Source organism: Eubalaena glacialis, chromosome 6 (assembly GCF_028564815.1).
Source record: "Eubalaena glacialis isolate mEubGla1 chromosome 6, mEubGla1.1.hap2.+ XY, whole genome shotgun sequence".
NCBI classification, from domain to species: Eukaryota; Metazoa; Chordata; class Mammalia; order Artiodactyla; family Balaenidae; genus Eubalaena; species Eubalaena glacialis.
The window spans coordinates 782,864-808,757 of NC_083721.1; the positions used below are offsets into that span (position 1 = coordinate 782,864).

Genomic DNA, 25,894 nt, shown 5'->3' on the forward strand with positions numbered 1-25,894 from the left:
TGCCGGCGCCAGGCCTTCCCTGAGGACTCGTGCTCTGGGGGCAGGCCCCGAGGGACCGCTCAGTGAGGGAGGGGGGCCTTGGGGGAGGAGGGACCCTGGCCTGTCACCAGATGGACCGGAGGGGGCAGTCCCCGGGGAGGCAGAGGAGGCAGAGGGGCTGAGACGTCCCCTCTTCTGGGACAGGGCTTCCCAGGGGCGCCCCTTACCTCCTCAAACTTGTAGGCGATCATGGCAAAGGCCTTGAAGATGGCGTCTGTCGGGCCCGTGATGGTCACGATTCTTTCTGGGCAGTTTCCTTCCGAGATGTTGATCCTTGCCCCGCTCTGGGAGGGAGGTACGCAGACCCCAGAAACTGGATTAAAGCCTTGGGGCCGGCAGTGGGCTGGATCCTAGGGCCTACTGACCACCGGGGACTCCTGCAAGCTGGTGGCGCCCGAGCCTCAGCACCGATGGCCGGTCCTGTCCTACTGTACTGGCTGTGACCCGGTCGTGACCGGGAGGGCACCTGAACTGCTGGTGTGCGCTTCGGGGCTCCGCATGGCCACCCCTCGCTCACATCCCTGCCATGCGGGGCTCCCGGCGGGTCCTGGCCGCATGGGGCTGGGCGCAGAGCTGCTAGGAGGCCCTGGCCTCCTCCCTCCCGCCCTCCCAGAAACAGCACGCGGCTCAGGGCGCCAACTCACCTCTTCACGCATCTTCTTCACGGTCTCTCCTTTCTGGAACAGAGGTTCAGACAAGGGAGGGGGTCACTTGGGCTTCCACCACAGGCACGGGAGGCCGGGCGCCCCAGCCCTCGAAGGTGGGCTCTGAGCCCGACATGCGTGACTCCCTGGCCCGCCCGCCACCTCGCCCAGGGCACAGGCTGTGGGCTGGGCAGATCTGGCCCCTGGGACCCGATGCGGCTCCACGCTTGGCCTGGGCACCTGCTCCACGGGGCGGGTTTGCACCCGTCCCCCAGCCTCACAGCCGGCAAAGCGGGGACCAGGCCCTCGGGTGATCCCACGAGGAACTTGTGAAAAGAAGCCTGACTCTGAGCTCCGCGGGCTCCCCCACCATTCAGGGACCATGAGGAACCAGCGAAGTCAAAGACGGTCGCAAGGAATGGGGGTGCGGGGTCCTGGCCCACCTCTCTCCTACACGCACCCAGCTTCCAAACCAGTGCTCACTTTCCCCAGGGGAACGTTTCTTTGAGAATGGACTCACCACCACTCAGGCCGGAGGTGGGAGACTGCTCCCAGGAGTGCACGTGGGAACTGGTACTGAGCTCTCAAACCCGGGAAGAAGGACTGGCCACCAGGGCAGATGGGCGGCGGGGCTGCCTCGGGGGATGACTCCCCAGCTCACACAGGGCTGGAGAACGGGAAGCTCTGCGACCAGCCTCATGGGGGTGCAGCCTGAAGGCGACGGGGCAGGATTCCAGTGGGATCCTCACTGCTCACCTGGCACACACCGTGTGCGGCTCACCGCCCTGCACAAGGGTGCTCCAGACCTCACTGTCCCTCTGAGATACCCCGGTAGAGGCAGAGTTCACTCAATAATTACCTTCCTGGGACTTCCCTGGTGGCGCAGTGGTTAAGAATCCGCCTGCCAATGCAGGGGACAACGGTTCGAGCCCTGGTCCGGGAAGATCCCACATGCCGCGGAGCAACTAAGCCCGTGCGCCACAACCACTGATCCTGCGCTCTAGAGCCCGCGAGCCACAACTACTGAGCCCACGTGCTGCAACTACTGAAGCCTGCACGCCTAGAGCCCGTGCCCTGCAACAAGAGAAGCCACCGCTCACCGCAACTAGAGAAAGCCCGCGCGTAGCTACGGAGACCCAAGGCAGCCAAAAAAATAAAAATAAAAAAAATAATTACCTTCCCGATGATGCTGCCAACTTCCTGTAGGAAAAGAATCACAGAAAGATGATGTCATAGAGCAGGAGGAGCGAAACGCCCGCGACAGGCGCCGCGAGCGCATCCGCCTTCCGAGTCGTGAGTGCGGGAGGGAGGCTGGGCGGCCAGGAGGGAGCGGGCAGGCAGGCTGCCCTGCCTCTGACGGACAGACAGACAAAGAGAAAGAGAATGGCCAGCTGTTGTCCAGACAGACATGCCAACAGGTATCACCTGTGCACTTAAGCCCTCAAGGAAACCCTGCAAGAAATGGATGAAAGATAAAATCTCCCCCAATGATTTTGTGATGTATAAAAATTTAGCGCTGCTATTGCTATTTGACTTTTTTTAAAAAAGGTAGAACACTGAAAAACTCTTGAGCACACCGCCATGGTTCTAAAGCCTGGGGCCCGCAATGGTTCAGACGCGCTCCCGGCCAGGACTGCCTGTCACAGCACCTCCCAGCCTGGGATAGACCCACAAGGCTCCGCCACGGCACCTCAGGGAGGCGGGGCCAGCCTGCTTCTAGCTGCAGAGAGCAGCTTCCACAATCAAACTCATCTTCCTTATTACAGTGAAGCCCTCAGCGATCACAGTGTCCTGGGAAAAGCCTCAGTTCTGCGAGGCCAGGAGGGCGCGTGTGCAGCAGGGGCTGTGGCAGCAAAGGGCAGCTGGGCACGGGGTGGTGGCCCCTCCGGCAGCCAGGGCGCCTCACCTCCCAGAGGCAGGGTTTGGTACTTGCTGTGGCAGCAGCTGTTGGAGGGGGGGCCGTGCATCTGACCTCAGACTGTCCTCCACGGTACACACCCAGCTTCTGACAACCTTGACCAAATGCCACCCACCCTGGGAGCGGGAAAGGCGGTCAGCATCCCTCCATCACGGAAAGGGAGGCTGTAGGTGTGAGCATCAGTTTCCGGAAATCTAGGGAGAGCAGTGCCCCAGGCACTATGCCAGCCCCTGCCGTCCCCTGGGTTTTTCATGGTACAAACACCAGACAGAGGAGCCAGGATGAACCCTGTGCTATTGGACTGGAATAGGGGGTGTGAACTCGGAGCCCAATTTAGAGATAACTATGGAAATAAATAGTGCGCAAATGTGCGCAGACACAGGTGTGTATGATTCTACACACACCCACACCCGCACACACACACACAAACACATATTCCCTAGCTCTGTCTGGGGCCCACAGCAGCCCAAAAGCCGTGAGCACCCCACGTGCCCACCTCTGGGCTCTAACGCCATCCCACCATCCTCCACTCAAGGGAGTCAGGTTCTCTAGAGAAACGGCTGATTCCAGGACCAGCGGGAAAGTAAGGAGGAGCGACAGCGGTGTGCAGAGAGGACGTGCAGTCAGAACGGTGGTCCCCCCAGAAGGACGCGGGCCAGCTCGGTGGGGCGACCACGGCCAAGTCAGGGACAATGTGAGCATCAAAATCAATAATGACAGTGTGGGGACAGCGTGGGGACAGCATGGGGGGTGATGCGAGCAAAACAGCAAACCCTGCGTCCAGGAAGCCACGAATGAAGCAAGGGTGGCACACAGGACGTTCACGCAGCACCTAAGGACCCGCCAGCAAAGACGCCCTGATGACTGTGGAAGAGGAGTTGGGGAGATGCCCAGCAGGTGCCCCCCACCAAGCGACACCCTGAAATCTGGACTACCTGATAGGAAAGCTTCTGTGACACTCCTGCCAACGGTGAGGAAACGTCAGAAAAAGCCAAAGTGAGGGACACTCTTTCTACAGAAGAACTGGGTGGGAACTTCGCTTTCAAAGCAGAAGGCAAAGGAAGCGTGGGGAGCGCCTGTCTGAAGGGCAGCCCTGGGATGGCCGGTGCACTTGAGTGGGGCCCTAGCCACCTGGCCGGCACGAGTGCATCAGTTGAGTGTGGAGGAGAACGCCCTCACATGTAGAAAATACACACTAGGGCAAAGGGGATGGGGCAGCAGGCGGGCAGCTCAGTCTCGAAAGGTTCTGGGAGAAACGTAATCTGGATGGTGCTGCAGCTGCTTTGTAAGTCGGAGATTGCTTAGAATTGAAAAAGCCTAATATGAAACAAAGACCCCTGCGTGCCTCCCCTCCCCTCTCCCGCCCGCATACCTTTCCGTGCATCAGCAGGCGGATGGTCAGCGTCACGTTCAGGCCACCTTCTGAGACCTTGGACTCCATCTTTCTTCCAAAATGTAGCTGGGGGTGGTGGCTCAAGGTGCCGAGGGCGCCGTGAGGAAGGACAGATGGGGCCCAGATGGCGTCACCTGGCAAGGGAAGGCACACGTCAGGTGACCGGGCCTGTACGACCGGGCCTGGGCAGGCGGGTGGGTCGGTGGGCTGCCGCCTTCAGCATCGCTGCTGGGGAAAGGCAGAGGCTTCCTGGGCACCCCAGTCAGCACGAGGAAGGGCTGGCCCCGGGACCCACGGTGTGGCACCTGTGGGGGCCTGGGGTACATGGCAGGGGGGATGGGCCTCAGGGAAAGCCCGCCAGCGAGTGACCTGGCCTCACTGCTGACTAACGCATGGTCCTGGGCCTCAGTGTCACCTCTGTGATGAGGGACACCGGACCAGCTCCCTCAGCTGCTGGAGGGGAAAAGGGGTGACCAGCAAGCCTGGGGACCCCCGTGAGTCTGGGGAGCGTCTGCCCTGCTGTCACCTTGGATCTGCCCATTTCCCACCACATTGGTGCCAGAATCCTCCCCTTCACCCTTAAAAAGCGAGGAGATTACAGATCCGTGTTCCCTTTATGTCTAGAGGAGATTCCTTAGTTATTCTCATTCTAAAGTGGATTCAGTCTCTATTAACTAAACTGCCAAACAGCTGAGTGTCCCCCTTTATAAAGTTTTCAGAAAATGCTTTACATCCCATATCACGGGTCCGCTTATTGTATAATTTCTGCAGTGTATCGGTTCAGCACTTCGCCCTCCACGCAACATTGAGGCTCCGTTTTAAGATTTACAGGCAAGGAATGGTCACAGTAGCGGACCTGAAGGACGGTTGGAGAGCGAGGTGCGCGTGCCGGTGACTCAGCCTGACTGTGTGGAGGACAGAGCCGAGAGGCCCCCGCCCAAGGTCCGCACAGGGTCCAGGTCCGAGTTCAAATGATCGGAGTGGCACCAAATAGACACGGCTCCCTGCTACGCAGACACCCTGCAGCAGCCCTGCGAAGCCCTTCCTAAGCTCAGGGTGCACGCCAAGGCTAAGGTGCCTGCACCGATGAACCGGACGGCGGGGGGTCCAGGCGGGGATGCCACGCCTCCTTTTTAATTAGAAACATCTCCTCCAGGGTCTGGGGCCATCTGTTATGTAAATGTTTCCAGCCCACTGTGGAGAAAGTGGGTCAGCGAGCGCCAGGGGTGCTCCAGGCTGCAGGCTGTCAGCCGCCATCAGTCACACGGGCCAGTGAGCGCCGGCCTGCTTCACGTGGCCACGAGTGGGCATCCCAGGCCTCCGTGGACCCTGGGCACAGAAGCAGCCCCAGGGGCTGTTCAGGTCAACCGGACTCAGTACCCCTGACCCTGAAGAACCCACCCTGAGACGGCAGGCGAGGGGCGCCGGGAAGGTGGGGGCGTCCTCTGGCCATCCCGCCAGGACCCGGGACACCTCCCATCAGAGGCCACTCCAAGTGTGCTGGGCCTGCTTCCCACCTCTGTGGCGGCCAGGGATGCTCTGCAGGAAGCAGCAGCTGCACTCCTGTGGGTACAGCCGTCCGCACCACGCCAGGCGGCCAGTTCAACAGGAAAAACCTCTTCCTGTGACTCACTCCTCCCCACACTTGGTGTCCAGAAACCGGCAGACCCCTCTCGCCAGCGAGGACCCCTCCATCTGTCCTCCTCATGCTGGGGATTTAATGTATTTTACTCCACTTGATGAGAGGAAGGGGAGAAGCAGACATGGTCCCCCGATGGGGCCTGGCAGGAGGCCCCCCCTTCTTGCCTCCCCCGCACCCCCGGAAGCCCGTCTAGTCCGTGGTTCAAATGCCTCTCTGTGCTGACACCATCCTCAGACGCGCCTGAGCCTAGATCTCACCCTGCACCCCACTCCCTGGGCGCCCTGATTTCTGGCGGACGTCCCCAGTCCACGTGCGCGGAGATGGGCTGTCATCTCCGTGTTCTGCTCAGGCCCAAGACCTGGCACGATGACCCCTTCTCCGACCCACCCCATTTGCTACCAAATCCTGACACACGGGGGCAGGGTCCGCGATTTATTCCTCTTTTCTAGTGTCTTGAGGAAGAAGCTGGTGGCATGGGTTTAAAATCTTACTTTTGGCCTGATACAATGTTCAGTTCTATAAACTTCTCTCTACACGTGGCTTTCGCTGCATCCCACACATTTCTGTATTTGTGCTTTCTGTCCACTCATTTCAAAAGACTTAATTTCTCTTTTGATTTCTTTTTTGATTCATGGGATATTTTGAAGTGTGTTATCGAGTTTTCAAATATTTGGAGATTTTCTAGATAGCTTTCTTCTGTTGATTTCAAATTTAATTCCATTACAGTTAGACAGCATATTTTGTAATACTTGAGATATTTTAAATCGATTGAGAATTGCTTATGGACCAGAACGTTGTCTATCTTGTGTGACTGGGTGGGATGTTCTACAGATGTCAGTAGAGCAAGATGGCTGGGCATGCTTTTCTGTCCGCTTATCCCAATATTGAGTAGGGATGCTGACGTCTCTGACTGTGATTGTGGATTTGTCTGTTTCTCTTGCAGTTCTATCTTTTTTTGCTCCATGTATTTTAAGCTCCATTGTTAGCATCGTAACATCTAGCATTGTTATGTTCTGTGGATGAATTGACCCCTTTACCATTATGAAAGATCCTTCTTTATCTCTGCTAATATTCTTGACTCTGAAATTTACTTTGACATTAATACAGACACCCGACCTTACTACTGGTTAGTGTTAGCATGGTGTCTCTTCTTCCATCTCTTATTTTTAATTTATTTAATTTATTAGGCAACATATAGTTGCCTACAAGAAACTTTTTAATCTTTTTCGACAATCTGCCTTTTAATTGGGGGTGTTAGGACTATTCACAGTGATTGTTGATATGGTTGAGTTTAGGTCTATCATTCCACTATTTGTTTTCTGCTTTCACCATCTGTTCTTCGTTCCCCCGTGTCTATTTTTCCTCTGCCACATTTTGGATTAACTGCATACACTTTGTGATTCCACCTTGTCTCCTTCGTTCACTTACTAGTCTCCACTCTGGGTTTTGTCACCCAGGCAGTGGCTTCAGGGCTTAGGCACAGACCTCTAACCTGACTCATCCCGTGAGCTGCGGCCTCGCCGCCTGACGGGTGCAGGACAACCCGACAGCAGGGTGTTCTCCTTTCTCCTCTTGGCCTTTGCCCTGTTACTGCCACACATTTTAGTTCCACCTATGTTATAGATCCTACAGTACTTTATTTTTAAAATGTAAACAGTCCCTTCTCTTCTAAAGGGATCTGGATGATAATAAAAGAGTCTTTCATGCTGAACCATGTAGCTCTGCTATCATTTTTCTTCTACCGTAAGAATTTCCCTTAATATTTGTGTAGGGCAGGTCTGCTGGTGACGCCTTCTCTCAGCTTTGGGTGTGTCTGGACAGTCACCTTCTTTTGAAGGCTGTCTCACCTGGTGCAGAATTCCAGGTGGGCCGTGCTGCCCTTCCCTCCTCACCGCACTGTGTGTCCGGAGGGGTCTATGGCAGTCTCCCCTTTGTCCTCTGAACGTAACCTGCTTTTCTCTAGCATATTTAAAGGTGTTTCTCTTAATCACTGGTTCTGAGCAATTATGTTATTATGCTGTGCCTTGTGTTTTTGTTCTTGGGGCTTCATTGAACTTCTTGGATCTGCAGTCTTAGAATTTTCATCAAATTCGGAAAACTGCAGCCATTGTTTTCTCGAGTATATATTCTGCTCCCGCCCCCACGCAGGGAGGGCCTCCACCTGCAGGCATGTCAGGCTCTGCCCTCCGTCCCTGTGTCTCACTCCGTGAGGTGCCATTTCTCCTCTGACTCACTGGATGGGCCGCTCTGCTGCTGACCATCCAGCGCACTTGGCATCTCGGACGCTGCAGTGTCACCCCCAGAAGCCCGGCCCGCGTCCTTCTCTGTGTCATCCACGTCTCCACTGAACACGCTCGACCTTCCTCTTGCTTCCTGAACACAGGCTGCACAGTCACAACGATGACATCAGTGTCCGTGTCCCCTGGTTGTATAACTGTCGTCGTTTCTGGGTCGAGGGCCAGGCAGTGGAATGCAGCTCTGACACCGCGTGACCATAATGAGAGCGCTTCCCGTGCGGGTCACAGAGTGAGCGCCGGCGGTGCCTGGTCACTTCCGGGGGCAGCACAGCCAACAGCCACCAGCCAAGGGTAGAGGAGACCCAGGCGCTGCCTCAGACGAACCTGAAGGCCCGGCCCGTCTCTGAGCCGCACGGCTCTTCCTGATTCCGCGGGGGGGATCCTGCATGTGGCCAGGGTGCCCTCCTCGGTTCAGTCCCATCTATAAGGAAATCATCCAAATCCGACCACCCGCTTCCAGTGCATGGGAGACACAAATCCATTTCGACCGCTTTGCTCGGCTCCTCGGCTGGAGGACACGAGTCACCTCGTCCAGCTGACGCAAAGCCTGAGGCTAGAGTTAAGGGAAGGGTGGCCGCAGGGACAAGGCCCGGGATGGGAACCCGCAGCCCTCCCCCCCGCAACCCAGGTCTCACGTTTGCTCTGATCTCTCCCGTGCAGAAAGCCTGCAGGCGCCCTGCCACAAATCCCAGTGTGCCCGGCCGATGTCGCCCAGCACCGGGAAGGGACACTCAGTCCACGTCTGTGGCGTCCCGAGGAAGGACTCCGGCTGCCCTGGTGTGGGTCCTGCACTGAGGTCAACGGGGGAACCAGGGCTGGGAGCTGGCCTCAACGCCCAGGCAGGGCGGAAGCAGCCACGTGCTACATCCACGTGTAAGAGCGCCTCCTGGTTTTCAAGGGCATCTGCCCCAGGATGCCAGGCTGGGGAGATCTGGGGGGATGGAGGCAGGTTTTGTGACACTGCAATCCCTTGTGTCTATATGAAACCTCGTGTCCTTCCCTCAGGGACGTTGGGGCCACAGACGGGTGTACACTCAGAGCCGAGGGGCATGCCCAGCAACACGTATCTGCGGCCATTTCCAAGTCCTGCCGCTTGCACTTTGGTGGGGAGACTAAGATCCAGGAGAGCGGCGGGGAGAGCGGGTCTCCCGGCGGCACTGCGATCCCCTTGGGAGGGAAAACGGGCTGATGTGACACTAGGGGAAGCAGATTGAGCCTCACGTTTGCTGCCCGGCCGGTCCAGGCCGCGGGGCCCGCCCGCCAAAGAGACCAGCCTGAGTCTGGAGGAGCCCCGCCGAGCCCGGTCGACAGTGCCCCCCTCAGATCTGGGCAGGACGGGGTGGAGGGCAGAATCCTGACGATTTCTAAACATACCCCAGGCTTGCGTGACTGGACTCTTCTCCAGTCACAGGAAACACACACAGAGGGCGTGGCGTCTGTGCTGCCGTCCCTGGCAGTCGCGGGGGTGCTTGCACCTGACGAGTACGCTCCGCTGGCCCCGCAGCGCCTCTGAGCTTTCCGGCCTGCACTCTGCTGCCCCCTACCAGCCACCACCTCGCGGTGTCCAAAGAGGAAGCAGGAGAGAAAGGTACATTCAGGAAGCAGACATAAGGGCTATTTGACAGGCGAACTTTATAATCATCACATGTACAGATTCTGTCCACGTGTGTAAAATACACTCATTTACTTTTCACTTAAAACTCCTGGTGGGGCTTCCCTGGTGGCGCAGTGGTTGAGAATCTGCCTGCCAATGCAGGGGACAATGGTTCGAGCCCTGGTCTGGGAAGATCCCACATGCCGCGGAGCAGCTGGGCCCGTGAGCCACAGCTACTGAGCCTGCGCGTCTGGAGCCTGTGCTCCGCAACAAGAGAGGCCACGATAGTGAGAGGCCCGCGCAACGCGATGAAGAGTGGCCCCCGCTTGCCGCATCTAGAGAAAGCCCTCGCACAGAAACGAAGACCCAACACAGCCATAAATAAATTAAAAAAAAAAAAAAAAAAAACTCTTGGTGGATTTAAGAAGCCAGCATCAATGGGTGGCTCTGGGTAAACTGCTGAAGCTGCATTTAGGAAGCTGGCAGGAGGGTGAAGTTACCTGTGATGCCAAATGCCTGGTCCCTGCAGAGGACTATCCTGCCGCGGAGCAGCCATCCCCAACGGGAAGACTCCTGAGAATGCCTCTGATGGCCCCTCCAGGGACACCTGCCTGGTGAAGCCACACGGCCCCCCCCTGCTGTGGCACAGCCCTGCTGGATAGGGCAGAGCCCTGCTGGATAGGGCACAGCCCTCTTGGATAGGGCACAGGAGACAGGGCGTCAAAGACCAGTACCAGAGCCAGTGCTGGCTGCTCCCGCCCCTGTTCTTTGCTACAAGAACACATAAATGCAAGACGCAGGTTGAAATTTGCCTCGTAGGTAATTGGTAATAAATAGCTTTGTTAATTCAAGAAATATTTCCTGGGCAATTACTAAGCTCCAGGCACTGTGCTGTCCTACAAAGAGAAGTAAACAGGGCACCTTCCTGAGGGAGGGACGGGCCTGTCAAGAAATCCTTATGGTGATACAGGAGCCAGAGGAACGGGAGGAGCACTGGGCCCATGCGGGAGATAACCCCATCCAATGTGGAGCCGTCTGGGTGTCAGTCACAGGCCAGGCTGAGTCCTCAGGCAGCAGCACTTGGGGGCTGTGAGTGCTCCTGGGGGGAGCTCTGAGAAGGACTGTTGCCCCAACTCCCAGAACTGCCCATAGGGCAGTGGCTACACAGTTCATCCCATCCCAGGAGGGTGGTGTACCTGCAAGATTCAAGTCTGGGAAAGGAGACGCTGCCGCACCTGGTATCCCAGGGCTCAGTTGGTAGCCTAGGGCTCACCTGGCCGTCTTACAATGACAGAGCATGGAGGCCTTGGCACTGAAGTCGAGGTGTGTGTGTGCCACCCCTCGGGGCCCGATTCAGGAGACCCAGGTGGTCCTAGAAGCTGCATTTAAGGTTCTCCAGACTCCTTTTGAGCAAGGCCATGTTTGGGAGCCACTGGTCCTAATCTCCACCCCAACTCTTCCCTCACTCCATCTGTTAGGAATTCTGGGAGGCTGCCAGTAATAGGAACCAACCAACCACATAACCCCAGGCCTGCTTTTCTCCTTTTGTGAAAGAAATCGGGAGGAGGCAGTGAGTTGGGGGCAGGGCAGACGTGGGAGGTAACGGTGAGGAAGTGAAGGCAATGCCTCCTTTCACGAGCAGAACACCTACATTATATGTATATAAGGTAATATCTGGGCAACACTGAAAAGTTGCACAAAGGGGATACTCAAAAACACTGTCAATAAGTTAAAATGGAATTATTAAAAAAATGTTGAATAACCCACAGGAAGGCAGGAAATAAGGAAACAGAGAAACAAAACATAAGGAGAACAAACAGAAAACAAAAAACGAAATGGCAAACCTAAGCCCTAACATCTCAATAATTACATTAAATGTAAATAGTCTAAATTTACCAATTAAAAAAACAGAATGGCAGAGTGGATTAAGAAAAATGACTCAACCATATGCTGTCAATAAGAAACTCATTCACTTCAAATAGAAAGATGTAAGCAGACTGAAAATAAACTCATCAGAAAAGATGTGTCACACAACCACTAATCAAAAGAAAGCAGGAGTGGCTATATTAATATCAGATAATATTGACTTCAGAGCAATGAAAATCATCAAAGATGGAGAGAGGCATTATATAAAGATGAGTCAACCCATGAAGAAGCAACAGCAAGCAATCCTAAAAGTGTATGAATCAAACACTAGAACAGTAAAATATGTGAAGACTGACAGAACTGAAAGGAAAAATATAGAAATCCACAATTACAGCTGAAGATTTCAACACCGTCTCAACAACTGAAAGAACAGCTAGGCAGAAAATCAGCAGGGATATAGAACTCACACCACCATCAATCAACTAACTGGACCTAGTCAACATTTATAGCACATCTGACACCAGCAGAACACACACAGAATATATACCAATGCAGAACATATCCTTGGCCATAAAACAAACCTCAACAAATTTAAAAGACTCAAAATCATATGGTGTGTTCTCAGATCACAAAAGAATCAAACTAGAAATCAGTAACAGAAATAACAGAAAAATCTCCAAGCACACGGAAACTAAAACAACACCCATTTAAATAATCCTCGGGTCAAAGAGGCAATCTCAAGGGTTATAAAAATATGTTGACCTGAATGTATAATGTATACCTGAATAAAAATACATACCCGAATAAAAATACAACATATCAAAAATTGTAAAACACAACTAAAGCACTGCCTAGAGGGAAATTTACAGCACAAAATACGTATATCAGAAAAGAGAAAAAGTCTCAAACCAATAATCTAAGCTCTCATTTTAAGAATCTAGAAAAAGAACAAAATAAATTCAAGCAAACAGAAGGAAGGAAATAAGACAGAAATAATTAAAATTGGAAACAGAAAAACCGGAGAAAATCAATAAAATAAAGAGTGGATTCTTTGAAAAGGTCAATAAAATTGACAGACTTCTAGGACGACTGACAAAGAAAGAAGACAAAACATCATTATAAGGAATGAATCAGGAGCTATTGCTAAGAACCTTGCATACATCAAAGGGATAATAAAGGAACACTAAGAACAACTCTACACAAATAAATTGACTTAGATAAACTGACCTACTCTTTGAAAAAGACAAACTACCACAACTCATCCAATATGAAACTGATAATTTGAATAGCCCTACATAACTGTTAAGGAAACTGGGTTCATAATCTTAAAACTCCCCCACAAAAATTCTCCAGATCCAGATGGTTTCACTAGAGGATTCTACCAACAGTTTTAAGAAGAATTAATACCAGTTCTACATAATCTCTTTCAGAAAACGGAAGAGAAGAGAAATAGTTTCCAATTCATTTGATGAAGCTAGTATTAGCCTGATAAAAAAATCAGTACAAAAGATGGTACAAAAGACAGTACAAAAGGAGAAAACTGCCCTCAAGAATATTGGTGCAAAAATCCTTTAAAAACATTGGCAAATAGAATTCATCAGTATATAATAAGAATTATACACTATGCCCATTCTTCCAGCGATGCAAGGCTGGTGCAGTATTTAAAAATCAACTCGTGTAATCAATCATATTGACAGACCTAAAGAAGATATCACTTGATTATATTGTGCAGAAAGGCACTTGGCAAAATTCAACACCCACTCGTGATAAAAACTCTCAGGAAAAAACACAGGAATAGAAGGGAACTTCCTCAACTCGATAAAGAGCATGTACAAAAGACCTTCGTCCAACATCACACTTAGGGTTAAATCCTCTCCCTTTAGAACAAGGCACAACATCTCTCCTTTCACGGCCATTACTCACACAGTCGGGGGAGGTCAGTCAGTGCAAAAAGGCAGGAAAGGTAATGAGAGGAAAAGATAAAATTGTCCCTATTTGCAGATGACATGAACTACTTAGGTGTAAATCTAACAAAACGTGTAGGACTTATATGCTGAGAACTACAAAATGTTGAAAGAAATTAAAGATCTAAATAAATGGAGAGACAGAACACAGATTGCAAGACTCATCATAGTAAAGATGTCAGTTCTCTCCAAGTTGACATACAGCTTTAACATAATTCCTATTAAAATTCCAGCAAGAATTTCAGAGATACAGACAAGATCATTGTAAAATCTATACGGAAAGGCAAAGGAAATAGAATAGCTAAAACAATTCTGACAAAGGAAAATAAAGTAGAAGAAACTGGTCTCCCCAATTTCAAGACTTATTATACAGCTGCTGTAATCAAGGATGTGGTGTTGGTGGAGAAAATCAATGGAGCAGATACAGAATCCAGAAACAGACCCACACAAATATGCCCAACTGATTTTTGACAAAGATCTAAAAGCAGTTCAACGGAGGAAAGACAGCTTTTTTCAACACATGGTGCTGGAGCAACTGGACATCCGTAGGCAAAAATGGACTTTTTGAACTAAACTTTATACCTTATATAAAAATTAACTCAAAAAGGATCACAGACTTAAATGTAAAACGTAAAGCAATGAAACTTTCAGAAAAGAAAAGGAAAAATCCTAAGGGTCCATGGTAAGGCAGAATTCTTAGACTTGACACTAAAAGCGTGATATACAAAAGGGAAAACTGATAAATTAAATGTGTCAAAACTAAAGACCTGTGCTTTGCCAAAAAACATATTAAGAGGATGAAAAGACAAGCCAAGACCGGGAGAGAATATTTGCAAACCACACACCCGACACAGAACTAGTTTAAAGCATATATAATGATCAAACTCAACAGTAAAAACGAAACAATCCAATTAGAAAACGGGCAAAAGACATGGACATTTCACCAAAGAGGATAGACAGGTGGCAAACAAGCACATGAGAAGATAGATGTTCAGTATCATTAGCCATCAGGGAAATGCAAATTAACACCACAGGAGGGGCCATCGCTCACTTGTCACAACGGCCAAAATAAACAGCAGTGGCCACACCAAGCCCGGAGAGGATGCGGAGCAGCGGGCAGGCCACTCGGATGCTGCGGGTATGTGGCCTGCTCACTTGGAAGACGGTTTGGCAGTTTCTTAAAAAATTAAACACGCAACTACCATTCGACCTGGTGGTTGCACCCCTGGGCGTTTATTATAGAGCAATAAAAATTTATGCCCTCACAAAAGGCTGTGATTTTATTTGTAATTGCCAAAAACAGGAAGCAGCACCTTCCTCCAGTGGTTGGTTAGCCAGTCACGGTGCATCCCTGCCAGGGGCAGCGCGACGGGGACCGCACATGCGGCACCTACTCCGCCACAAAGCGGAACAAACTGCTGATGCTCTCAGCAACGGGAGGAACCTCGGAGAATTAGGCTGAGTGAAAAAAGCCAGTCCCCAAAGGTCACACGCTGGATGATTCCACTTACACGGCATTCTTGAAATGACAAAATTACAGAAATGAACAGATCACTGCCTGCCTCGGTCCAGGCTGCATGACCTTACCCTCCTCCCTCCCAGGCTCAGGCTGGTTCGCAAACCCCCCAGTTCCCGGGAGAGGGCAGAGGAAACACTCACGAAGGAACATGTCTTGTGAGGTCAACCAAAGGATGCAGAAAAGTACCAGGAAGCAGAGTGAACCGCGGCCAACCAAGCTGCCCCTCTCTTCCACATCCTCTCTTCATCTGAGTTGGTCCAATTTGAAAAGTGAGTTTGTTTTCAATTTCATTGGTTTCTGGTCTTGTTTTGTTATTTCCTCCCTTCTGCTTGCCTTTTCTTTTCTTTTAGTTTCTTAAGGTAAAAGCTTGGATAATTGTTTGCAGATGTTTTCTCATGTTAGCATTTCATGCCATAGGTTTCTCTAGAGGCACTGACTTCCTTGATTCCTACCAATTTAGAGATGTGCGTTTATTATATATATTCTATTATTTCCCAATATTCCAAAATATTTCCTAAATTCCTTTGATACAGCACATTGACCACATTATTTAGAGGTGCGTGTTTTGATCTTCAAGTATTTGGAAAATTTTAAGTTACCTTTGATTACTGATTTCTAGTTCAGTTTCACTCTGGTCGGAATATATACTTTTTGTGATTTCAACTGTTTTAAGTTCTTTAGGCTTTTGGTTTTTTTACACAGAGCATGGTCCACCTTGGGAACACCCTGTGTGCCACGAACATGTCCCTCCTGCGGCCAGGTGTGGTGTCCTGCAAGGCCACTTGTCCCATCAGTCACTGAGAGCGCAGTTGGATCTCCAACTACAACCGTGAATTTATCCTCCTCTCTGTTCTATCAGGTTCTGTTTCTTGTGTTTTGAGGCTCTGTTAGGTGACGTATGTACATTTGGGGCGGATGTGTCTTCCTGGAGAATTGACCGTTTTATATTCACACAATGTCCTTCTTACCCCCGTCACTGTCTCGTCTGGAAGCCTACTTCTTCTGATATGAGTGTAGTCACTCCAGCCTGGTTTTGATCAGTGTTCACATGACATATCTTTTTCTGTCAACCTGCCAAGAGCATTATATTTCAGGTTGGTGTCTTGCTGGCTGCACACAGATTGATCTTGCTTTTTTTTCCACTCTGACCATCTCTTACTTTTAACTGATCTGTTTACACAATTTACTTTTTATATTTCAGATTTAATAACTGTCGACTCTAATGTCTGTGTATGTGTATTATACGTGTGTGTTGTATAATTATGAAATAATTTTAGATTCATGAGTAGCTGCAAAAATAATACGGAGTTTCTGTGTACCCTTCACCCAGCTTCCATTTGACATAACTGCAGTGCATTAGCAAAACCAGTAAGGGACACTGGTCAAGCACTATTACCTCAATGGCCCCAGTTTGTACATGCCCTTCTTTTGGTGTATGGGTCTATGGAATTTTATCACATGTGTAGATTTCCCTAACCACGCACACAAGTGGGACCACCATGCAGAGCTCTGTAGGTGGTCCCTTCATAGGCTCACTCTCCTAGGCAAGCCCTGATCTGTTCTATGTCGCTGCAATTGTATCATTTCAAGAACTTCATATAAATCCAATCAAACAAATGCACTCAGCATAATACTGCTCTTGAGGTCTAGAACCCAAGTTGCTGTACCTAACAGAAGTCTGTTCATCTTGGTGGCTGGGGGGCATGGCTGCACCACGACTTGTGCATGCAGTTACCCCATGAAGGACATCCGGGATGGTTTCGGCTCTGGTGGATTACAAATAAAGCAGCTGGCAGCAACAAGGCGCACGTTTTTGTGTGAACACAAGGTTGCATTTTTCTGTGATAAATACCCAGGACTGTGATTTTTTTTTAACTTTTTATTTTATATTGGAGTATAGCCAATTAACAATGTTGTGATAGTTTCAGGTGCACAGCAAAGCACGACTGTGATTATTGAATCGTATGTTAAGTGTACCTTTAACTTCTTAAGAAACTGGCAAATTATTTGCGGGAGCAGCTGTGCTGTTTTCCACCCCTCCAACCGCCCCCCACCCCACGCCCCTGCCCAGGGCAAGACAGACCCAGCACTCTGTTCCCGTCAGCACTTGGGGGTGTCACTGTTTTACTTTGGCCATTTTTATAGACGGTGGTGACGTCTCCTTGCGACTGGATCTGCTTTCTCCTAACAGCTAATGGTGCTGAACATCCATCCAGGTGCGTATTTCCCATCTCTTCACCCTGTTTGGAGAAGTGTGTGCTCAGGTCTTTTGTCCATCTTCTAATTGGACTGTCTTGTTTTCTTTCCATGGAGGTTAAAGGGCTTGGCCTGTATGCTGTGGACACAGCCTTTTGCTGGATATGTGATTTACAACGATTGTCTCTGAGGCTCTGGTTTGTCTTTTCATATCTCAACAGGATCTTTCATGAAGCAAATGCTTCTAATTGTGAGGAAATACAAGTTCTCAATTTTATCTTCTATGACTTCTGTTTAAATTTTTTATCTTTTATGAGCGAGCCTTCTTTTCCTATATTTTCTCCTAAATAGGTTACAATTTTAGATTTTACATTTGGATATTTGATCCATTTTGAGTTAATTTTACATAAGGTGTGAAGTTCAAGTCAAGGGGTTTTTTGTTTGTTTGTTTTATGCATTAGCCAATTGTTTCAACACCACGTTTTGAAAAGACTGCCCTTTCTGTATTAAGTTGCTTTATTACCTTTGTCAAAAATCAGTTGTCCATATGTGTGTGGGTGTATTCTTGACTCTATCCTGTTTGATTATGTAAGTGCCTATCCATCCACCAATACCACAATGTCTGGATTACTGCAGCATTATGGTGACATAAAATTACTCCAACTTCAATCTTTTTAAAAATTCTCTTGGTTTAACTAGTTCCTCTGTGTTTTCACATACATTTAAAAATCATCTTGTTTGCATCTACAAACAGTCCTGCTGGGACTCTGACAGGAGCTGCGTTAAACCTGCAGACCCACTTGGAAGCACTGGCACCGTTACGTTGAGTGTCCCAGCTGTGAACACGGAGGTCTCTTATTTAGATCTTTGATTTCTCTCATCAGTATTTTCTAGTTTTCAGCACACAAATTCTGTGCATATTTTATTACACATATAGCAAGTATATAACTTTCTGGAGTTCCCCTAAATGGTGTGTTTTGAATTCTGGTTTCTGATTGTTCATTGATGGTATATAGAACAATATTGACTTCTGTATGTAGACCTTGCTTTCTCAACAACTTGCTAATTAGTACTAGTTCCAGGAGTTTTTTTGGTAGCCTTAATGGGATTTTCGAGGTAGACGATCGTGTTTTTTACAAATAGAAACGGTTTATTTCTTCCTTTCCAATCTGTATGCCTTTTCTTTTATTTACTTGTCATATTGAACTAGCTAGAACTGTGTCCTCTGTTCAGCAGGAGTGGTGAGAGCAGACATCCTTGTCTTGTTAATGATTTTAGGGGGAAAGCAGTAGTTTTTCACCATTAACTATGATGTGAGTTGGTAGGTGTCGCTTACTCCATTGCTCCAGAACCAAAACCTCATTTGATCTTTTATATTGATTCAATTGGCAAAATCTATTTATAACCAGTACTACTTAGTGAAATTCTGATAAAACAAATTTTCCAATCATTCTTTTTTAAAGGAATATTCAAATCAAAAGAATTCTAGTACAGTAACTACTGTCCTACTAAGACATGTAGCTATAACGTGCAGCCAACCACACACGGTACACAGGCTTGCACTTATGCAAATGCACTCTGTCCTAACACAGGAGGGCCAGTCCCAGCCCTGTTTTACATATGAGTCCCACAAAACTGAGTGACCACAAGTTGGCTCCAGAGCTCATGCTCCTGACCAGCAGACAGGTGAACTAGTCAAACATAAACCATTGACAGCATTTGTTTCAGATGTGGAGAGAGGAGACCCACGTTTGAAAGTGGCATGTGATGCCCGAGCCCTGAGGCACTCTTCTGGGGGGAGGGCCAGTAGACTTGGACATTAAAGCAGAAGCCGTTTTACAGCAGTCACACTGCCTACAGGTGCAGCATGCGTCAGCGCGAGATTTCTCGCCCAGAGACAGGAGCTGGAGGAGTCCCGCCAGCCAAGCGCCATCTGAGGCCCGCACGGCTGCAGCGAGCGCACGGCGGCTCTGCCCCGTTAGCTGTGCTTTGTCCAGAGCTACACGCAGGGCCTCAGCTGTGCCGGGGAGAGACCGTGGAGGGGCCCTGGGGGGGAGGGCCCCCACACTTGATTTATCCTGCTTAACAGCTCACTGCCCCATCAGGCTGCAGGAAGCCAGGACACCACAAACCCACAGAGCTTCTTGGCTGCTTTCGGCTCCTGGAGGACTCAGTGCGGAGCACGTCCTTGAGGCCGGGGAGGAGGGAGATTTCTCCAGGAAAATGCTCTTGCCAGTCTCAGGTAATGTTAGAAAGACGCTCGGGCCGACACAGTCTGACTTCAGTGAGCACTGCACACAGCCTGCCAGCTCCTCACTCAAGTGTCCGGACAGACAAACGTGCCAGGCTGGGAGGCTGGCTGCCTGCTCACCTCCCTCCCTGCTGCAGAGGCCGTGGAGCGCGGGTCTTTCCTCTTGCTGGGAAGGTGTGGGCTTCACCCAGGGATACTCCTGTCCTACATCTGGGGAAGCGCCCAGGGTCCAGGGTGTCACCTACATCAGAGCGTATGGCTTGCAAACATTCCGATTATTTCAAACACCCCGTTTCAAGATTAATGACACCTCTGTTGCGGAGATGGCGGGACTCCCTTGGATCCGACTCTGGTCCTGCGGTGAGGCCTGGGTGTGGACTTGACCCTCCCGAGGCCGTGGCTCCCGGAGCCCGACTTCTCTGTGCGCCGGCCACTGCACCCAGCAGCTGCTCAGCCTGTCTGTGCACCGTTTGCCTTCCCTGGACCCTCAGGCCACACTGGGAGGCTGACCACGGCAGGGACCGTCCATCTAACACTCGGTTCCTAGCAGGGGCCTGTGCTGGGGATGCAGGACCAAGCAAGGAGCAGCCCTCACCCTCCAGGGGCTCAGTTTGGTGGACAAACAGGCTGCAGGCTGGTCTGCTCGCCGTCCAAAAGGCTGAGTCCATGTTCGGTCCCTCCCCCGCCCCTCGGCCGTGTGCTCCAAGTAGGTCAGAGAGGCGAAAGCGCCTCTTCTGGAGAGGAGAGGACAGTCGCTCACGGCCTCTGGGCCAATGGGATGTGAAGGTCGAGAGGCTGGGGAACGGTCCCCACGGGGAGCGTGGGCGGCCTCCCTCCTGCCCTCGCCCTGGACGGGGGATGGGACATCTGGACGGGGCCCCAGGTGCGGGCGAGCCGCGCGTCAGGAGAAGTCGGAGACAAGGGCAGGAGCGCACGGAGCCCACCCCTTGGGCCTGCGGACTTGGTGCTCTGCAGGCGTCGGTCCAAGAACAGCTTGGGTTTTCTGATGTTGCGTGACTTGGCCCAGTGCAGCGGACTGGAGGCCGGCGGGAGGGAAACGGCAGGGATGGAGCCGTGCTTATCCACTCCACCGTCCGGCGACGTGTCCCTGCACGTGTGTGTGCTGGGCGTCCGCCCAGGACATCAGGATGAGCCGGGTGCGCGGCACAGCACGGAGGGTAGAGGCGGGTGCAGCCCAGGCAGAGCCCCCGGGAGCCTCCAAGGCGAAGGCACAGCCGCAGTCATGCGGGCAGGAGGCCCCTCACTGGGGAACCGGTCCTGCCGCGGGCCAGCAGTTCTAGCCTCTGATCAGCTAGGAACTCTGAGTCAAATATTAACAGACAGAATCGGCAATGTTGGAGGACTACTAATCACAATACCTCAGGGAGGTTTACACCTGGAATAGACAGGTAATTTAATACCGGGAATTCTGTCAACATGATTAATAAATTAAAAGATTAATAAATTAAATAATCATACAAACAATAACACCACCTAAAGCTGATACAACGTTTACCGTGTGCCAGGCATAGTCCTCCCTGTAGCCCCGCCAGCAGTGCCCCTCCATCTCACAGACCGGATGCGGGGCAGGGGGCTGGGGGCAGGCAGGGGGCTGTGGGCAGGAGGCCAGAACGAGCCGAGGCCTCAAGCTGGGAAGCGCAGAACTGGGCCCCAGCCCCGAGGCAGGTGCTGGGAGGCACTGAACGCACTGCACAGCCTCCCTGGCAACACAGGACAGAAGCGCCTTGAGTACGGTCAAGACCATCTGCCCAAAAAAAGCAAAGCACTGGTTTCAAGCCTGTGCCCCGGGCACCATTTTTTACTGGGGAAAAGGGGGACACAGAGCTCTTATTTCCAGCTTTTATTACAACAAAGGGACATAGATGGTAATTTATACCAAGAAGAATGCGGGAATCAGGGAATAATTTTAGATAAACCTAACAAAAGAAAGGGTGTTGCCCTGTTAGCATGAAAAGCAAAAGAGGCCAAGATTAGTTGAGCTCATGAGATTTTTAAGGAGAAATAAAACCCAACCAGTTATGAGGAAAAAGGCTGGCTGGGGGCACTCTGGTCGGGGTCCCCTCCCGGAGCTCATCTCGGATTTGAGGTGGCGCCCGCCACAAGGCAAGAACAGAGCAGGGCCCCAATGCCCGACGGGAACAGGCTCCTTCACTTAGTAACCGGGGCCCAAAGAGTGCCCTCGAGCTCTCCCAGGGCCGCTCCCCGGGCCGCAGGCAGGCTGGCCAGTCCAGGACTTGCCTGGAAAACGTCCTCAGAGAAACGCACCCAGAGCCATCCCTCCTCTCCCGGCTCCGAGGAGAGGGGCCTGTCCTGGGAAACCCACCTCCCACCAGTTCACATCAGGAGGTCAGCCTCCCCGCCACACAGGGTCCCTCAGGGCAGCACCCCCCCCCATCCTCAGGACCCTGTCAGGACCCCGGAGAGCAGGCGGGGAAGGATGCTGAGGGCAGGAGGCCCGAGGCCGGAGCGGGGGTGGGGTGGGGGGAACCAGAAACGTGAGGACTCAGCCCTCGCAGGAGCTGGGCCCTTTTCTGGGTGCTGTCCCCCCAGGGCTGCCCGGCTGAGGGTGCCCCAGGTGCCAACGGGGTTCCCCTGTCGAGAGGGCGGCTTCTTTTTCCTAAAAAGACCCAGGGTCACCTCGGCCTCCAGATGAGAGCAGCACCGGGGGCAGAATCGCCGACCGGGAGGCCCCCCCTCCCTGCAGCTGATGCTCCTGATGGAATTAATCCCCGGGACTTCAGTCCTCCGATGGCCCGTTAATCCCGCAAGCCCTGCACGGTTCACTCCCTGCAAGGCCTGGCGTGTTCTCTGAGCTGTGCTGGCGGAGCACAGACAGGTGCGTGCACGGGAGGGGGCTCCCCATTCCCACCTCCCAAACACAAAGGCAGATCTGTAAAGTCAAGTACAGACACGGCGCAGGTAACCCGCACAGCACCCAAGCGGGGTGTAGCTCCCGACCTCGGCCGGGAAGAAGTGGGTCACACGAGCTTCGCAAGACAAGGGCTGTGGGCAGCACGACCTGAGCCGCACAGGACAGAGGACTCGACCAAGCTGCCGGAGCCGACCGCCACCCCACCCCGAGGGTCCCGACAGGGCGCGGCCTGCGAAGCCTGTGGGCACCGCCTCCGCGTCCCGGCACCCCTCGCCCATTTCCTCAGCACCGGCGCCGGGTCCTTGCTGACTGGGGGCTGCGCTTGGGGGACGGGGTCAGGGGTGATGCTCTGGGCCCGGGCGGTCAGCTCGCCGTGCTTCTGGAGGCCAGGCCAGGTGGCTGTCCCGGAGGCAGACTGCGGACACAGCCGGGGGACAGGACCCTGCCTCTTCCCTGCCTGCCCAGCCCAGTCTGAGGCAGGGAGCTCTGGAGCCGAGGGTGTCACCAGCTGACACCAGCTGTCCGGCCACCCACGGGCCCCCAGATGCCACTCCGGAGGCTCTGTGGCAATTTAAACCTCAGAAAGTCAGAAAAACAAGTTTCTCAGTCACCCAGAGGAGCCGCTTTAAAAAGATCTGATTATAATAACAGTGGGATCCTTTTTAAAATGAGCAAAAAGGACAGAATAAAAAGGCAAAACAAAGGGCAGCAGAACTGTCCCTGCTGAGGTGTGAGTGTGACAGGGTGGGCCGTGGGCGGACCCCTTTCAACTGGGACACAGGATCCGGGGGCTGGGAGACAACTGCCTCAGAGCAGACTGAACCCCACCCCTGGGGGGGTCGCTCTTGTTGGCCCCTGTCCTGAGCATTTCCTAGGGACACGTGACCTTTTGCATAAATATCACAGCACGTGTGCGCCTCAGCTTGACTTCAAAAGCAGTATGATTAAGAGGCTGTAAAACGCGCAAAGCTTAAATCACAGCTGGATTTCACACCCACACTTACCGGGAGGTGTGACCACGAACTCACGACAAGGAACAACTCCGCATCACGGCTCAGCCCCAGCTGGAGAGCTTGCTTTGCACCCAGGGCGCACTTTGGGGGCGGCCCCCCTGCCACCAAGGTCCCTGGGGTTGTCCGAGCTCTGAGCGTGGCAGGTCGGTGCTCTGTCGTTCCTCCCCTCCCGAGTGGGACTTCAGGGTGCAAACGTGGTCACGTGAGACTGACCCTTCTGTCACCGGCATCGGCCTCCTGTTTGGGGCGAGGCCCTCGGTGCCTCCTGGGCCGAGTGCCTGCGGGTGCCCGTCCCCGGAGAAGGCCGTTTCCAAGTTGCCACACGTCCTGTCTGGGTCCTTCAGCTCATCATCTCGGCGCAGAGGCATCTATGTTTGACGTGAGGTCAAGTTCTGACTTGGGGTTCAGCTTTTTTAAATAGATACCTGATGGACCCAACACCATTTACTGAATAGTCTTTCTGTTCTACCACTTTTATTAAAGCAAACAAAACAGACCCACCTCCCTCCAGACCAGTCTCCTCCACCGACATCCATCACCGGCTTCCTTACTCCTGCCCGGCAGTGTGTTTTTATACAGGTTCCTTTCCCTCTCCTTTCTTGCCTTCTTCTGGATTGTTCTTAACGATACCTCCCCCCTCGGCACGGGGGCTGCCCGCTTGGGGAGTGAGCCCAGCCGGCCCTGTCCCCGCCGGTCCCCAAGTCCCCGGAGTCGCGACCACCCAGGAGCAGGCCCAGGGCCGTCCCTCCCGTCCTCCCTCCACCGGCCGCCGCCTGGGGCTCGGCCTGGGCAGCAGGGGTGGCCGCGTCTCCTCTGGTTTCCGTGCTGAGGGCAACACTGTTGGCAGTGGGGTCTCCGTGCGGGAAGGGCACACAGGGAACAGACCCCGTGTCACCTCAGGACAAGAGACTCCGCTGCCAGGTCACACGCGGGGAAGAGGACACACACGGCTCAGCTGTGACCTTCCCCGTGCCCACCCAGCCGCGGGCACTAGCACCGCCCGCGGCTCTCACACTCACATGGGCACCAGCGTCCCCAGGAAGGTTCTGTGGATCACAGAACCAGGCTCAGCCCAGAGTTCCTGACTCAGGCGGTCGGGTGGGGGTAGACAAGACTGCCTCTCCAGAAGGTTCTCAGGTGGTGGCGGGGGTTAGGACCCTCTCGGAGACGCACCGACGGGCACCGTCCTCTAGAGCGGCAGGGGCATGCCCCAGAGAAGGAGCCGGGCCCTTCCCGGGGGACCGCCTGGAGCACCGGCTCCACCCCGACGGGCTGCCCGTCCTCAGACCCTGACCTCTGAAGCTCCCCCTCGGCCAGAGCCAAGATGGCTCTTCAAAGGCTCCAGCCCCGGGGGTGCGCGGGACCCCAAACCTTCCTGAGGCTGCCGGGCCCGGCGACGTGCCTTTCACGGAGGTGGGTTTCCGCGCCTCCTTCCGCAGAGCGGGGGCCTCGCAGAGACAGTGGGGCGCTGGCGGGGTGGCCCGGGGGGCGCGTGCAGAAGGCGGCCCAGCTCCTCCCACAGTCCTTTTGGTCCCCAGACGAGGCCAGACAGAAAGCCAAGAACGTCCGTCAGAGACCGGTCCAGGCCAACGTGAAGCACAAGGACGAGCTGCTGGCCGTCAGGAGCCTGCGAGGGGTGCCGTAGACAGAGGCTGGCCCTCTGCTTAGGGCACCTTCCTCTGAGATTGTGTTGTTTCTGTAAAAACAATCTTCTATTCCGCTGGTAAAAAAGGGCAAGTCGGTGCTCCTAACACTGGCCGGGGTGCAGGTTTACTTCCAGGTCTTGTTCCCCCCCAGAGCCAATTACGGGGCGTAACTTACATGAACGCACATGAACCTGCTACCCGCCAATGACCGAGCCCCATCCTCCCAGCCGTGAGGACGTTCGTCAGGTGGAGGAGGAAAAGGAGACAATGTGAAAACTGCATGAAATACTGGGCACTTTCCCAGGCACAAAGGAAGCGTTTAGAATCATAAATACAAGAACGATTGAAATTTCCTGCCCTATCTTAAGGAAATAGTAGAAAAATTTCCCTTTCTTCAAGATTGCAAAATGGATAAAGAGCCCTTTAGATATAGTTCATGAGACTCTTTCAAAGGCTGCAGTTGGAAGGAACTGGGTATCACCCTAAATGCCTAATATTTCTACAAGAGAAAATCTTATTTTGTTACCAAGGGTGCAACTGTTATTTTTACATCTCAAATGTGGGGGAATTAATCATCTACAGTGTCCACATTCACTTCTATGGACTTGGCTATAGACCTATGTTTCCTGGAAAGCCAGTTAAGATACACATTTTAAATATTTTATTTCTGAAAAGCAAAACCCTTTTCTCCAGTAGAACACACTCAAATCAAATACCATACAACTTTGGTTTCTGGCAAACCACTCTGGAAACATTTTTTTCCCAGGAAATCCTAACAAGAGCATATAGTTTGTCTAAGTATGGCACCAGCGGCCAGCCCACTACACAGATACTGCAAACATTTTATAGTCTACTCATTACCTGCAAAGTATGTTCATCAGACACCCTGAACTAATGGAATACTTTGATTCACTTATAGGACAGGTAAAAAAATTTTTTTTTGTTATTTATAAGCTACAAAACTCACGTTAGTTTTACAAACACTTTAAAAGTACTGTACCTTTCCCCGCTGCCTCACA

The 25,894-nt window shown here is 52.2% G+C and overlaps 1 protein-coding gene across 9 annotated transcripts in view; it reads right to left on the reverse strand.

The window, feature by feature from the left end:
* Positions 1–25,894, reverse strand: part of PCBP3 (poly(rC) binding protein 3) — a 212,933-nt gene that overhangs the window by 23,385 nt on the left and 163,654 nt on the right. For all 9 annotated transcript variants that reach the window (XM_061192815.1, XM_061192814.1, XM_061192813.1 and 6 more), the window contains 4 exons: positions 3,974–4,128; positions 1,860–1,883; positions 684–716; positions 207–323 (listed from right to left, as the gene is read on the reverse strand). In XM_061192815.1, coding sequence (XP_061048798.1) covers positions 207–323; positions 684–716; positions 1,860–1,883; positions 3,974–4,128 — 329 coding nt within the window. The remainder of the gene's footprint in view (positions 1–206; positions 324–683; positions 717–1,859; positions 1,884–3,973; positions 4,129–25,894) is intronic.